At 45.1% G+C, this 16,338-nt stretch overlaps 1 protein-coding gene across 3 annotated transcripts in view; it reads left to right on the top strand.

Moving 5' to 3' along the window:
• The window catches only part of ACO1 (aconitase 1), a 59,431-nt gene that overhangs the window by 41,564 nt on the left and 1,529 nt on the right, over positions 1-16,338 (top strand). For all 3 annotated transcript variants that reach the window (XM_089913112.1, XM_089913111.1, XM_022551679.3), the window contains 7 exons: positions 582-738; positions 2,139-2,263; positions 4,120-4,224; positions 4,694-4,836; positions 7,293-7,440; positions 11,633-11,755; positions 15,000-15,185. In XM_089913112.1, the coding sequence (XP_089769238.1) occupies positions 582-738; positions 2,139-2,263; positions 4,120-4,224; positions 4,694-4,836; positions 7,293-7,440; positions 11,633-11,755; positions 15,000-15,185 (987 nt within the window). The remainder of the gene's footprint in view (positions 1-581; positions 739-2,138; positions 2,264-4,119; positions 4,225-4,693; positions 4,837-7,292; positions 7,441-11,632; positions 11,756-14,999; positions 15,186-16,338) is intronic.

Genomic DNA, 16,338 nt, shown 5'->3' with positions numbered 1-16,338 from the left:
TAACTGGAGACAATAATAGCACCTGTTTCATAGAGTTGTGAGCACTAAGGTGATAGTGGACACGAAGGACATAGTGCAGCGCCTGGCACACGCATGCTCCCTAAACGTGGTTTTGACTGCAGAAGGCGCCAGAATCGTTTGTTCCTGTTGTCTGAAAACTGGTTCCAAGTCAGACAAATGAATGTAAACTAAATTGCATTGGCTTGATTTTTGGCCCATAAATTCTGTAGCGTTGAGAAATACTATTTGGTTTGCTTTGCATTAATTATAGAATCCCTGTCAGTCAATGTGGCTTCCTTTAGCTTTCAACTTGCAGTCTTCCCCGCCTGTTCTCAGGCCCCAGCAGCAAAATAACCAGGATGCTGCCTCCTGACCAACCTGCTATTTTCTCATGAGCAGAAACCACTGAATGTGTCTCTCAGCTGCTTTTGACCCAGAGTGTCTCCCACAGGGTCACCCTGTGTGCTCTTCTTCCCAGGGAGAGGACCAGGTGAAGGGGAAGCTTAAAGGGAAAACTTTGACAAATGGAGCCTAGGCATTCTCTTCTCTTTGCGACCTGCTTTTCCCCTTGCCTCACACAGGGGGACCTTGTTGCTGTTGGAGTACTGTCTGGGAACAGGAATTTTGAAGGGCGAGTCCACCCCAATACCCGGGCCAACTATTTAGCCTCTCCGCCTTTAGTAATAGCGTATGCAATTGCGGGGACCATCCGGATCGACTTTGAGAAAGAACCACTGGGTAAGATCTTTTCTGGGGGGTTACAGTTTTTCCAATGTATCTGAAAACATTACTGGGAGAAAGTTATTGCTTTCCTTAATAAATAATGAAGGCTAGACCCTCCAGAGATCAGAGGAGGAGCCTTTTCTTTATGCCCCAATACACAGCTAAGACATAACTGAAATAGTTAAACAAGAATTTACTAAAGGGGGAGGGACAACAAAAGGGAAAGAAATACCCAAAGTAGTGGAGATCTTGCCATTCTGGCTTCTTCTCCAGTCCCTTCCTTTCCAGCTCCCGCTTTAATCTAATGATAGGCACTGTTTTAATGTCTCCTCTGTAGGAACACGTCCACATAGTACAGCTTCTTGAAATTCTGGGGACAGGATGCTTTGTTTCCTTTCCTCTGGTCTCTTTGCTGTACCCTCCTCAACCCATGCTAATAAGCAGATTAGATAACATGAAAATGGTGCCCTGGAATTTACTTTCAGGAAATCATAGCTTTAGACATACAGTTGATCCTCATTATATATGGATTCCATATTTGCAAATTTGACTACTCATTAAAATGGATTTTAACCCCAAAATCAATGCTCATCACTCTCCCATGGTCACTCACAGATGTGCACGGGGTGGGGGCGGGGAGGGGTGCAGGTGTGAAAACCTTGAGTCCCTCACTGTGCCTGCTCTCAGCTGAGGTCGAACAAGGCAACATTCTGCCTTTTTTTTTTTTTTTTTTTTTTGCTGTACGCGGGCCTCTCACTGTTGTGGCCTCTCCCATTGTGGAGCACAGGCTCCGGACGCACAGGCTCAGTGGCCATGGCTCATGGGCCTAGCCGCTCCGCGGCATGTGGGATCTTCCCGGACTGGGGCACGAACCTGTGCCCCCTTCATCGGCAGCTGGACTCTCAACCACTGCGCCACCAGGGAAGCCCCATTCTGCCTTTTTATTGCAGGTCTTATACTGCAAACAAGTGTCCTGTTCGAGCTCTGTTTAGCACCATGTTTTTCACATTTTTGTGCTTTTTATTGGTGATTTCACTGTTTAAAATGACCACCAAGAGTAGTGCTAAAGTGCTGTGTAGCGTTCCTAAGCCCAAGAAGGCTGTGACGGGCCTCGCGTTAGACAGGCTCGCAAGTTCAGTGTGAATGCATCAACAGTATGTATGAAGTAAGGCGTCATGAAACAGAAACACACATAAAACAGGGTTATGTCTTGATCAGTTGACGACAGTGTTGTGGATGGAGGCTCTTGGGAGCCTAACATGTGTGTCCCCTGGGGGCAGTGACTGAGTATTCTCTGAGTGTGCACGTAGGCTTTACAGAACGTAACTACCCTGAACGAGACTTGACTGACTGTATGTGGTGATGAAAATGGGGTATGAGATGTTTTTCTCACTAATAAACATTTTTTTCCCCAGGGGTAAATGCAAAGGGACAACAGGTATTTCTGAGAGATATCTGGCCAACCAGAGATGAGATCCAGGCAGTGGAGCGTCAGTATGTCATCCCTGGGATGTTTAAGGAGGTCTATCAGAAAATAGAGGTGAGGTCCCAGCCCACCTGTGAGGGAAAGCTGCTCTTATGCATCATCTCTGCCACCCTTGAGGCCAGTGGCGGTGTCAGCTATACAAAGTAACATTTCTTCAGATGATTGGGGAAGTGGTTATCCATCATTTTTCTCCTAAGACTCACGTTTTTCCAGACCCCACACTCCCCAGATGTTCCCAGAGTTGGACAAGTGAGCGGCAGCCTCAGGAGGAAAGGCCTCAGCTGTGTGTGGCTCCTGGCCAGCTCTCCACAGCTACCCCCTTCCTCAGGCAGCCTGGGGCGTGCATCAACTATGGTTGAGGACCCCCTGATGTCACTGTAGTGTGTCACTGAGGCATCAAATGGTTGAATGCACCTCTCAGATGTATTTGCATGCTTAAAAAATAATAATAAAAATAAAAGCCACTCAGTAGGAAACACCACCCTATCAAACTACCGAAATAAAAAAAAACCTTGCTGTGCATTTTACAAATACAGGGAAAATGTATGGGACTCAGCATCATTTTCTGAGCCCCTTGGATGTTACCACTTTCCCTAGTCTCTGTGATAGGCTGACCCAAGGGCTTCAGCCTGGGGCTGGTGGTTTGAATGAAACAAGAGGGCAGACTGGGTAGCACAGTCACACGGGGGTCATATTCATGCACTGTGAATCCCACAAGCTGCTCATTGGGAAATGGTACAAGGGAGTTTGGTAGATATTGGGTTAAATGTATTTCTCCAAAGTCTGAGTCAATGGACATGTAGAGCTAATTCAAGCCAATTTGAATGCATAGCAGCTGTCTTTTACTAGCTAATGTCCTTATGACCTGGAGGTCTACTTCCCAGAATCTTCAGAGCATACATAATTTCCCCTGGGGTACAATCTGGATTATTTCATAAATTATATTTATAAGTATATGTATTAGTTATCTATTGCTCTGCAACAAATTACCCCCAAACTTAGTGAGTTAAAACAGCAAGGTTTTTTGTTTTTTTTTTTTTTTTTTTTTTTTTTTTGCGGTACGCAGGCCTCTCACTGTTGTGGCCTCTCCTGTTGAGGAGCACAGGCTCAGCGGCCATGGCTCACAGGCCCAGCCGCTCCGCGGCATGTGGGATCTTCCCGGACCGGGGCACGAACCCGTGTCCCCTGCATCGGCAGGCGGACTCTCAACCACTGTGCCACCAGGGAAGCCCGCAAGCATTTTTTTATCTCACAGTTTCCATGGGTCAGAAATGGAGGTGCGGCTTAACAGGGTGTGTGTGCCTTCACAAGGCCCCAGTCAAGGTGTCATCTGGGGCTGCAGTCTCATCTGAAGACTCAACTGGGGGAAGATCCATTTCTAAGACCACTCATGTGGTTGTTGGCAGGATAAAGGACCTCACGTGCTGTGGGTGAAGGCCTCAGCTCCTCACTGACTGTCAGCTAGAGGCTGCCCTCAGTGCCTTACTAGTGGGTCTCTTCACCTGCTCTTCACAGGATGGTAGCTGGCCTCCATCAGAGCAAGTAAGCAAGCAAGCGAGGGTAAGAGGGTGAAAGTGACAGAAGGCAGAGTCTCTTTATAACCTAATCCTGGAGGTGAGTCACTAGGCCCAGCCCCTACTCAGCAGGAGGGGATCACTTAGGGGTGTGAATCCTAGAAGGCAGGTCCGTGGGGGCCATTCCAGAGGCTGCCTATCACAGAGCACATGTATTTTTAAATTACTTAGCATGGTGTTGTCTTAGTATAGAGGAACTCTGTTGTGTGACCATTTAGAATAAGAATGGTTTTCACTATGCTCTTAGCTTGAATATATGTTTGTGTTCGCATGTTAAATTTTCCTTAGGATGGACTGTGATTAGATCTGCCTTTCCTTTTTTCTTTTTTCCCCAAGACTGCGAATGAGAGCTGGAATGCCTTAGCAGCCCCATCAGATAAGCTATATTACTGGAATCCCAAATCTACATACATTAAGTCACCACCATTCTTTGAAGACCTGGTAGGACTTTTTACTTTTTAACAAAACGAGTTCTTCAAAAAGCTTCTTGCCTTGCAAAATCCATATTTAAACCTTATATCCATAAAAACAAGGAAAATCTTCTCTGAAACTGATGATCAAGGAGTCTGTACTGCCCTGGGTGGGACGGGGAGGACTCCTGCTGTCCTCAGCATCTGAGGCCTTCTCTGGATGTGGAGAAAGAGAATGTCGTTTGCAGCAGCATCCCTGTTGCTTTTGAGGGGACAGTGCCAATACTTCACCTCCCTTCAAGAGTGAGATATGAATATTTTGCATAAATTCACCTCACCTTTCTAAACACCCCTGAAAAAACCAATAAAGCTAGAATTTTCTATGCGCTGATATAGGGCTGTCATCTGGTTCAGGTCCGTGGACCGCTACTGTTGCGGTTCCCCTGGTGACATGTTGGAGAAAACCTGGGCAAACACTGACTTACTGTGTTCTTTGGTAGACTTTGGATCTTCGGCCCCCTAAATCTATAGTGGATGCCTACGTGCTGTTAAATTTGGGAGATTCAGTAACAACGGACCACATCTCTCCGGCTGGAAATATTGCAAGAAATAGCCCTGCTGCTCGCTACTTAACTAACAGAGGGTGAGTAATGAATAAGGGGAGGAAGGCCTGAAGGCAGAAATGGAGACAGTGAGGCCAGTAGTTCTCTTTTCATGAGGTCTCCTTGGAGTCACACTTCGGTTTTTCACTGAACCCTGGGGCTTGAAAACCAATTGGTCTTTCTGCTTGCTGCTTCGAAGCTTCCCTGGGAGAATCCATCAGCACGTGAACCCCAGCAGGGATGAGGACCTTCTTTTTGAGCAGGTGTACTCATTAGACTCAGCTGTCATCCCAACCCCCAGCTTGGCTGACTGTTAAAGTACAAGGCTCTGCTCTTCACCTGTGGCAGAGCCTGGTTACACTTGAAGCACTCGACAGGGCTAGAACTGGAAATGCATTGATATTTCCTGGCTGAGAGACATATTCTTTACAGAGATCCACTTCAAGGATTTGCAGTTTACGCATCCATTCAGCAATCCTTCAGTCACATACCGATTTTAACAGTATTATCCACTGTTATTTAATATACCACTATCAATCAATGTCGGTCCCAAATGGGACTTTCCATGAGAGTCGTCTGGGGAGATAAAAGTTCCTGGTTCCCGTCCCCACCTCCTGAATCAGCTTCTTCAGGGATGGGGCCCAGAGCCAATTTGAGGAACGAAATTCAACACCTTTTTCTTTCCCCAGTAGGAGAGGATAGCTGCCTTGCCCCTCATCTCACTTGCCTGGTGACTAACCCATTTTCTTCATGAATTTCCCTTTCTATCCTGCTCACTCATCTCTGCCTTTTCCTAGTGCACCCTATGGGACAGTCTATTCATTCAGACCAAGAATATTTCATATTCCCCAGAAATGTGAGTGTTGTAAGTTTAAGAAGATAGCCCACATCTGGAGGAGATGATGCACAGTGGTCTGTGTTACGACTTTTCTTTAACGCAGGGCAACTACTTTTCAAAATGTATGGGAACTGCCTATACACAGATACATATTGTGAGATTTTACAGGGATATGATTCTGCTTTGAGTGGGAGACACAAGTCCATCAGCAAGTAGAAAAGGGCAGGTGATATTCAAGATGAGTCAGTGAGTCCCTGCTCTTCCACTCACCCACACTGCTCGGGACACATTGCCCACCACCTTGTTCATTGAATGTTCCAAGCCAGGCCAAGTACCCTTCTGCCTGAGAGCCTTTGGTTGAGCTGGCTGTTTTTTCCTCTTGGATGCCCTTCCCCAAGATACCCTCTTAGCTAACTCTCTCGCCAAGTTCAAGTCTTCCTCCATGAGTTCACTCCCACCATACTCTTGTTCTCCTTGCCCTGGTCTACCTTTTCTTTTTTCTAAGGTATTAACCACAATCTAGTAACACTTGCGTAGGATGCTCTTTAAAAAAATTTCTTTGTCTCCAGCTTCTAGAATGTAAGCAAAGGCAGAGATCTTAATTTGTTTTGCTCATTGTTCACCCACAACAGCTCCTGGCACATAGTTGGTGCTCAATAAAAAGTTGTTGACTGAATGAATGGGAGAAAAGGCTTCTAAGAACAAACAGAGAAACTAGAGAAACACAAGATTGAGGCTGGAGGAAGAAACTAGAAAATGAGCAGTGACCAACACCTTTTTAGATTGGTGATTATTGATACTCTAGAGAATTGAATGAAAGGAGATATACCTTCTCATAAAAATGCACATGCACATTTTGGACATAATTTCAGGGGTTCATAGCCACACTCACCTACTCCTGAAGCCCACTCATAGACTCTCAATCTTCAAATTAGATCTAACTAATAAATCATTAACCACACGCTTCCTAGCATTATAAGAAACAGCCCAGTGAACTGGTCACCATGTTCATTTTAAGATGTTGTTACTCACTTTGCAAAGTGTCCTTTCATTGGGACCCACAGATAAGATTTTTCTTTGATTTTAGGACCACCGATAGCTATTCCCATCTGCCTCTTTGGCACTGCCCTGATTTTGATCTTATGAAAATTCTAAGTCATGTCGCCAGTTATGTGTCTTTTCATTGCACTGAGTTCCTGGTAACTCGGGGACAAATTTGAACCTACTTCTGTTTAGTTTATAGAATGTATTTTATGTGTCCCCATTCTTGGCTCTACCTGACTGGCCTACCCTGAGTATTCCCTTTGCTTCCTTTGTTTTTCTTACCCATTTTTAGTATTTTACCTTTTGTGAAGCTTTATAGGCTACCCTACTGAATCAGTAAAATAAATACTCTTATTAAAGTCCCTCCCGATTGCTCTACTCAGATTTATAAGACTGTAGGTTGCTGCTGGGAGCATACTGATTCACAATCCCACCTGCCACCTCTCACTCTGCCCTCAGTTGAAGCCATGGGAACAGCTTTTCTGCCTTGGAGAACAATACTTAGCAGACACAGAGAAACACCTAGGTTTGTGGGTTTTCTCTTTTCTTGGGGTAAGCCAAGTTTAATCTTCTCTCAGTTCACTAAACCAGCTCCCCTCCTGCTTTCGTTATCAGCTTGACTCCACGAGAATTCAACTCCTACGGCTCCCGCCGAGGTAATGACGCCATCATGGCGCGGGGGACATTTGCCAATATCCGCTTATCAAACAAATTCTTGAACAAGCAGGCACCACAGACTATCCATCTGCCTACTGGCGAAATTGTGAGTATTGTGTCTTCTACTTCATTAAGAAGCCAGAATTTCTCAGGCTCTGGGTGGGTGGATGTTTGCACCATCACTTTCCTTTTGGTCTTATTTTTATTTCACAGCTCATCCTACCTCTTGCTTTGTACAGTCCCTCTTGCCAGGTGTCCATGTATATAGAGTTCATCCTTGATGGAGAGGCCCTTTAAACTGGGAAAGCTTTTCCTGCTTAGAGATTCTGCTTCATGCTTTAACTAAGTCTAGTTTCCTAGGAGTTGAGCTTAAAAACCTCTGAGTGAAATTTCATCAGTTCAGAGTACTTGAAGGGGAAATTCCAGGTTAAGGTGCAGGATATTTATTAAGAAGTGCTATTTTATTGGGTTGGCCAAAAAGTTCGTTTGGGTTTTCGGTAGCCTCGTATGGAAAAACCCGAATGAACTTTTTGGCCAACCCAATATAACTTTAATAGCATCTAATTCATTTACCATATCACTAGGAAAAGAAGGAATGTACGGGATTGTGCAGGCCTGCTTGGGTCCTAATGGGAACCATTTGGAGTTGGCATATTACAGCTGGAATTGTCCGTTCACAGATGGCAGGCATATGAGAGGTGGGGAAGCCTGTACTTTAGGTCAGACAAGCCTGGGTTCAAGTCCCAGCTCCACCTCATATCAGCTGTGGAGCCCTCAGCAAGTTATCTCCCTCTCTGAGCCTCATTTTTCTTACTTGAGAAGTAGAAATAATATCTACTTTTTAAGGCTCTGAGGCTTAACCTTGAATGGAATGACACGTAAAACACCTAGCATAGCATCTGGCACAGCAGTAGGTCCTCAGGGTCACTTCCCTTCCCAGTGAATGCTGTGAAACCGCATGAAAACTGGTTAAGCTACTTAAGAAATAACCCTCACAAATTATTTTAAAATGATAATGGCCAAATACGTCTGTGGAACTTACTCCATCCCAGGTGCTGTTCTAAGCTCTTTGCATATACTGACTTGTTCAATCCTCATAACAACCCTTTGAGGAAGGTACCATAATTCTCCTTGTTTTAAGTTGGCAAGTGGAGCCTAGAGAGCTCATGTAACTCCCTAAATTCACAAGTCTGAGGAGCTGAGATTAAAACCCACAGGGTCAGGCTCTGTCCGAAGTCAGCGCTCTTTACCACCAAACACACTGCCTCACTTGTAACTGGTTCTATGTCTGAAAAAGCAAATTCATCATAGATACTCTGATCACCAGGATCCAGCACAAAGTCAGTGCCCAGGAGATATTTGTTCAGTGAATAGCAGGGATGATAAACTATTAAGTGAAAAAGATACAAATAAATGGTAAAATCCCCGAGAGATGAAGGGGAAGGACTTGCAGCTACAGACTTTGGAGGCCTCCAGGATACTGACTGTCACAATGAATCTCCCTCATTTACAGCCCTGCCATTGCACAGAACTCCTAGTCAGTTGCTTAGTGCCTCAGCTTAAATAAGGAGACAGAATGAGAGATGAAGAAACATTTGAGTCAGGCCTTGAACTTGGAAGACAGACAAAGAACAGAGGAATATAAAGGACAACAGACAATGCAAAGAGTAGAAGAAAACTAAGGAAAACAACTGTCTCCTCAGAGTGATAAGAGATAATTTTCTGTTGCTGTAATCAGAAGACAAGAAAGAGCTCCTTAAAAAAAAAAAAAAAAAAGCCCCTAAAATTTCACAGGAAAAGTTGATTAGTTGAGAATATCTTCTAGAATATAGAAAGACAAAGGGGAAATTAGAAAATGTAAGAAAATTAAAGACTGAACTGAGGAGGGCCAACATCTGACTGAAGAGAGATGCTAAAAAGAACAGACAAGATCTGAGAGGAAATTATTAGAGAATTAACACAAGAAAATTCCTCAGCTGCAAAATCTGAGATTCCAGATTTAAAGGTCCACTGAGTGCCCAGCCACATGATTAAAGAAGACCCACTCCAAGTGACATCATTATGAAATTAAGACAGCAAAGTTGGGAATTCCCTGGCGGTCCTGTGGTTAGGACTCCGCGATTTCACGGCTTGAGGGCCTGGGCTCGATCCCTGGTTGGGGAACTAAGATCCCACAAGCCGCGCAGCATGAACAGCAGAGGCAAGGAGATCTAGAAACTTCAGAGAGGGAAAAACAGCTTATGTGCATTGTCCTGGGGATCAGGCGCGCTCACAGCAGCCCAGGAAACAGACTGAGGAAAGTTATTGGGACCCTAAAATCTGTGTCCCTCATACTTCCAGCCAAGTGAGATTAAAGTAATAACACATTCAGATATTCAAAAACTTTAAAAATACCCTTAGTCCCAGTCTCAAGAAGCTACTTAGTAAATGTATTACACCAAAACGAGGGAATAAACCAAAAAAAGAGGAAGATGTAGGATCCAAGAAAAAGAAATACAGGGAATCGACAGGATGTTGGGGAAAGAATAGGAATGCACCATGTCCTCAGAGAGCCATCAGTCCACACAGGAATGTTGGGTTCCAGGAGTGACACCCCATGAAAAAGATTTTTAAATTAGATTGCCTGATAGATTTGAATGTCTTTAGAGAAGACTTGTATTGATACTTTAGGCAGTGCATTTGGGAATTAATTAACAGGTAGGGACACAGAAATAGGTGAGCACACATGCAAAAAATTTATTCCGGTGGAAAAAAAATTTTTTAATTGCCAAGAAAAGGAAATCAGAGTATATTATATGGCTCAGCTATAAGTGGCATTTACATAATCAAAATGTATGACAATGATACTAGAAGGCCGCGGAGAGTAGGGGGTGGGGGAGGGGAAGGAGCGCAGTGGTTAAAAGAACTAAATCATCAAAATAGGAAATTAACAATAAAAAAGGAGAAATGAAGAACTGGCTGATTAAATACTTAGGGATACAGAGGCACAATAACAGAAGAAACCACTAAATTTTATGTTTTCTTCAGAAGAGCGGGAGAGTACAGGAGCTGATGCTTTATAAGCTGCTTACTACTCTGTTTGGCTCATGTATGAGAAAAGCCAGGAGCTCGCAATTCTAGACCTGCTTAGTCCCACTCATCTTGGGTTCCAAGACCTGCTTTGCCACGGGATTGTCAGCTTTGCGGTAGTTTTGAAAGCACTTTAAAAAACACACACTCCCACAGTCTTAAATACAAAGCTACTAATAGATATCTCTGAAAATATCAGGTAGGTTGTTTCTTTCTGGTCTTTGAAAGGATCCAGGCTATTTGGCTAGGCCAGGCTTTCACTGTTTGTTTTTAACAGTTTGTTAAAACTGTTAAAACTGTTTGTTTTTAAACAGTTTCTATATTCATGCGCTCTATCCAGCTAAAGACATAACAGAATCCTACCCAGATTTAGGCGATGCCGTGTGACATCAACCACAGTCTCCATCCTTTCACCGCAGTAGCAATTTGTGAAAGCCTACTTGAGAATTTGATTAGACACCTTTCTAGAGCTCCTTTCAAATCAAATACTCCTTCTTTTGGACAGATCTTATTTTCTGACTTAAGTAGCCAGGAGAAAACAATGTTTTATTACTCACCAGCAATGATATCATCTCTTTGTGAAGTCTCAGCTCAGCAGAATATTCAGAGTTCCTGTGAGAAACAAATGAATCTATTTGTGTAAGATGTTTCTCATATATACTAAAAGATCCATTAATCCTTTCCTGTCCTTTATTGATTGGTGCTTCCATCAGTGTTTCTACTGTCTCTACCTTGACCTCCATGTAGAAGGGTGACAAATAAGAGTTTGCATTTTATGTAATTCCTGAACACATGACCTTCTTTCTGTTTGGCTACCCTTCACAACTGACCATCACTGAGCTTCTGGTACTCAGTCAAAACCCAGGTTTAGGTGGGATTCTCTGCTTTAGCTGTAAAGTATTTTAATCAATGGAAGAGTTTAAAAAAAAAAACTGATCTAATTTCCTATTTTTCCCCTGATGCCCTAGGATTTGAATGTTTTTCTAAAACTAGGATAATTAGGCGTTTCACTTAAGAGTATAAAATTCAATTTGATAGAGGTACGTAGATGGAGTTAACTGGAAATTTGTAGACCAGGCAACTGACTGGTTGAGTGTTCCATTGACTTTACGTTGGCTTGGCCGACTACAGACACTTCTGCCCCTGCATGTCCCACCAGGACTCACTGCCCTGTGTCCGCACTCTGTGCCTTTACTGTGTCTGTAAAACCTTCCTCTTCTCTTCCTCAGCTTGATGTGTTTGATGCCTCTGAGCGGTACCAGCAGGCGGGCCTTCCCCTGATAGTTCTGGCTGGCAAAGAGTACGGCTCAGGCAGCTCCCGAGACTGGGCGGCCAAGGGCCCTTTCCTACTGGTGAGTAGGATGCAGAGACATCCCCGCAGGCAGCTGCCCCTCTGAACCAGAAGGGAAGCTGGGAGGGAGGCCAGAAATAAAATGCTTTGCTTTACTTTCCAAGATGTAGAAGAGCAAAGCAAGCTCGGGAAAGCAGGGAACGTTTATTCATCTCCTGCTTCTTGGTAGATCAGGATTTACTTCACTGAGTGAAGGGTAATCTAGAGTTCACCGGCTTCCCTTAGATCAAACATTGCTATCCTGGGAGCTGTGGATCTTTGGGGGTGTCTACAGAACAGTTGGGGGGAGGGTCCCGAAGTCTATCCATCCAGAAGTGTGTAGTATGTGTCTTTTTTTTTTTTAATGGGGAAAGTTTCATGGTTTTCATAACGTTCTCAGAGGTTATCACCTGAAGTTTATTCAAGGCTCTTGTCCCAGGTGAATGTGAGGAATAATCTACTGCTACTGTATCGTCAGGTTCACAGAAGGGAAAAAGTAAGGAGCCTGAGCTTTGGATAAGCTCGGGGAATGCACTTTTTAACAGTTGCTTATCACTGCCTGTGAAAAGTCTGCATACAGGCTCAATAGAAAAGGAAGCCCTCTCTGTATGTAGACAGTCAGCTCTTTGGAACCTTCAGCCATTTCAGGGCTTGACCTGCGTCAGGTGTCCCTGTGGGAGGGGCCACGCAGGAACTTTTACCTCTCGAGCATTTGCTTGCCCTGAAAGCAGGGCACACTCCTGGTGACTGACTTTAATCCTCAGGATAGGGTAGAATAGCTTAGCTGATATTAATTTAAATAACGATGGCTCGAGCAAATCAATGCACTTGGCAGATGCTAAGTAAGTTGATATCCACAAGTACAGTAAAAAAAAAAAATATGGCTGTCTGGCAGGCAGCCCTCCAGACTCCCAGGCTTCTGAAAAATGTCTTTGAATATCACACCTATTTTTTTTTAGGCAATCAGTTTGCAGTGGGTGGGGGGGAGATGTTCTTATTGGTAATTTGTCAAAGGCCTGCCTTTTCTAGAAACTGCTGAAAAGAACCTAAGAAATTACAGAAGAAAGGATTTTAGGAAGGGAGCTGGGCGCTGCAGGGAGCAGTCAGGTGGGGACAGTGAGATCTGGGAAATAAGAAGAGACCTGGCACCGAGGGGCTCTCTAGAGGCTCGCTGGGCTGCACCAGCCACGAGACCAAAGAAGGAGCCCGGATACAGCGACAGAGACATCAGTGGTTTAATAGAGGGGGCCTCTTACACATCGGAAGCGAGGTCCTGGGGCAACACCCCACCATGTGCAGCAAACAGCAAGCAGGACACAGCAAGTCTTCCCTCCCCTGGGGGAGAAGGAGGCTACCATTTATAGGGGGGATTGATGTCAGGTTGGCTCATCAGTTACCAGGGAAACCAGCAGCTGGGGCCTGTGCCTCACAGCCCCTCAGGTTAACCACCACCACTAGGGCAGATGTTTCCCTTTAATAAGCTAGCAGGTGGGGCCGTTCTGACTTAAGGGGCAGGGGGCAAGCACATTCATGTGAGTAGGGCAGAGGTGAAGCAGGGACTGGTCGAGCAGGGGATGTACAAAGAGCAAGAGAACAGCCATCTTGAGGGGCCTGACCATACACGTCTAGACTTCTCTACAGAACTGCTCCAAGTTCTGTCTGCCCAGACAGCCGTACACACTTCATTCTGTAGCTGCCCAGCCTCGGCCACTAGGCAACCCCGGGCTGTCCTCATGCAGAGAGGGACAGACAGCTGTGATCTGCAGTGCTGCAAGGCCCTTTACACAGAGCTTGAGACGTGAATGACCTGTGTTTACAAAGATTACCACTTCCCCCAAAATAAGTATACAGTACATATATACATAAATCCATACAAAATATCTACTGTCCTAAAGAATCTGCCCTTCCTCTATAAATTTGCTTTTAAATTTGGAAACACCTTGAGATTTTAAAAAAACACCTGTGCCTGGATCTCATTCCCAGAGATTCTGGTTTAACTGGTAAGGGGAAAGGCCAGGACATCGGGCTTTTAAAAGTCTCCCCAGTGATTCTAATATTCAGCAGAGTTTGAGAACTACTGCTCTATAGCCATGGTTCTCCTAAATTAAAAGAATCACTATCTTCTCCCACCCATGCTCCCTGTTAGAGATTCTGATACAGTAGACCTGGGATAGTACCCATGAATCTACATTTTTTTAAATTAATTTTTATTGGAATATAGATTTACAATGTTGTGTCAGTTTCGACTGTACAGCAAAATTAATCAGTTATACATATACATATGTATAACTCTTTCTAAGATTCTGTTCCCATATAGGTCATTATATTGAGTAGAGTTCCCTGTGCTATACAGTAGGTTCTTACTAGTTATCTTATATATAGTAGTGTGTATCTGTCAATCCCAATCTCCCAGTTTATCGCCCTCCCTTCCCCCTTGGTAACCATAAGTTTGTTTTCCACATTTGTGACTCAAGAATCTACATTTTTAACAAGCTTCCTGAGTAACCCTGATTCAGGGGATCTTAAAAGTGTACCCTAGATATTGAGACCTTTTAGGGGTATCTTACTATTATATTACAGTTAACTAATATTTGAGGATGGGATATTCTAGTTAATCAAGTATCCTGGTTTATTGATCACTGCTGTACATTGCCAGTTATAGATCATAGTAAAATGTACTTTATTGGAAGCTTTATATCAAGATTATATTCAATGTAATTTGATCCCTGAGACAGGAAGTATAAAAGCAGCACACAGTAGGTAATCATTTACTTTCTCTGTAGTATGTTCTGAAAGTTGTGTTTTTATTAAATCTTCGGTGTCTGCTGATGCACCTACAATAATAGCAAAATTCAAGGGGAAAAATGAATTTTCTTTATGTTTCTTTGTGCTGAGGTTTCCAGATACAGTGAAAGTTTGCTGAGAAATGTTGTATCACAAAGTGGCTAAGTGTGTGGTTAGACTGCATGGGTTCAGATATTGGGTAAACCACTGACTACTAGGGTACAGGGGCACAATAATAGCGAGGGTTGGGGGAGGGTGGGAGGAGAGTTCATTTCAGCGCCTACATGCTGCCTACACAGTGCAGGCAATCAGTTAAGCCTGGCTACTGTGTTATTTATAACTAGCGGGCAACATTTTATGTAAACGATTAATTGGTACTTATGAAGAATTTAGGTGTGAGAAGAGTTCTAACTTACGAAGCCTTTGGAAAGTGTCTGTGTAACTAAAGAAAAACTGTCCAAACTACTCTGTTGGCTCATCAGGGAATCAGAGCTGTCCTGGCTGAGAGTTACGAGCGTATTCACCGAAGTAACTTGGTCGGGATGGGGGTGATCCCCCTCGAGTATCTCCCCGGGGAGAATGCAGACACCCTAGGACTCACAGGGCGGGAACGATACACTATCAGCATTCCAGAAACCCTCAAACCACGAATGAAAGTCCAGGTCAAGGTAAGTCGGCGCCTTTCCATGCCAGGCCCAGCTCAAAGGCCCTGTGTTCATCATCAATCGTGTTAGAAGGAAATCAGTGGGATTTGGAAGGAAAAATAAATCCCTCAGTAGACGTGCTTTAGACTTAGGAGATCTACTAGCACCTTTCTGACCTGCCAGCACAGTGATGCCACACTATGTCGGTTTATTATTTATTCTGTTTACTCATAGAGTCATCAGTTCCATCCTTCTTCCCAAACCTACCAGCCCCACTGTCTCCTGTTCCTCCCAATCTCAGCCCAGAGAACGGTGATGAAAGCTCAGCGATAGGGCATTTTCACATTACCTTAAAAACACCTTTTTAGGGGCTTCCCTGGTGGCGCAGTGGTTGAGAGTCCGCCTGCCAATGCAGGGCACACGGGTTCGTGCCCTGGTCTGGGAAGATCCCACATGCCGCGGCGCGGCTGGGTCCGTGAGCCATGGCCGCTGAGCCTGCGCGTCCAGATCCTGTGCTCCGCAACGGGAGAGGCCACAACAGTGAGAGGCCCGCATACCGCAAAAAAAAACCAAAACACCTTTTTGGGGCTTCCCTGGTGGCGCAGTGGTTCAGAGTCTGCCTGCCGATGCAGGGGACGTGGATTCATGCCCCGGTCCGGGAAGATCCCACATGCCGCGGAGCGTCTGGGCCTGTGAGCCATGGCCGCTGAGCCTGCGCGTCCGGAGCCTGTGCTCCGCAATGGGAGAGGCCACAACAGTGAGAGGCCCGCATACCGCAAAAAACAAAACAAAACACCTTTTTAGGGCTTCCCTGGTGGCGCAGTGGTTGAGAGTCCGCCTGCCGATGCTAGGGGACGTGGGTTCACGCCCCAGTCCAGGAAGATCCCACAAGCCGCGAAGCGGCTGGGCCCGTGAGCCATGGCCGCTGAGCCTGTGCTCCGCAACAGGAGAGGCCACAACCGTGAGAGGCCCGCATACCGCAAAAAACAAAACAAAACAAAACACCTTTTTAGGGCTTCCCTGGTGGCGCAGTGGTTCAGAGTCCGCCTGCCGATGCAGGGGACATGGGTTCATGCCCCAGTCCGGGAAGATCCCACATGCCGCGGAGCGGCTGGGCCCGTGAGCCATGGCCACTGAGCCTGCGCGTCCGGAGCCTGTGCTCCGCAGCGGGGGAGGC

This window comes from Delphinapterus leucas, chromosome 6, assembly GCF_059928025.1.
Source record: "Delphinapterus leucas isolate spDelLeu-1000000601 "Yukka" chromosome 6, BTC_Dleu_Yukka2, whole genome shotgun sequence".
NCBI classification, from domain to species: domain Eukaryota; kingdom Metazoa; phylum Chordata; class Mammalia; order Artiodactyla; family Monodontidae; genus Delphinapterus; species Delphinapterus leucas.
Note: the sequence above shows the minus strand (reverse complement) of the source record. Positions and strands in the feature narration are given on the sequence as shown.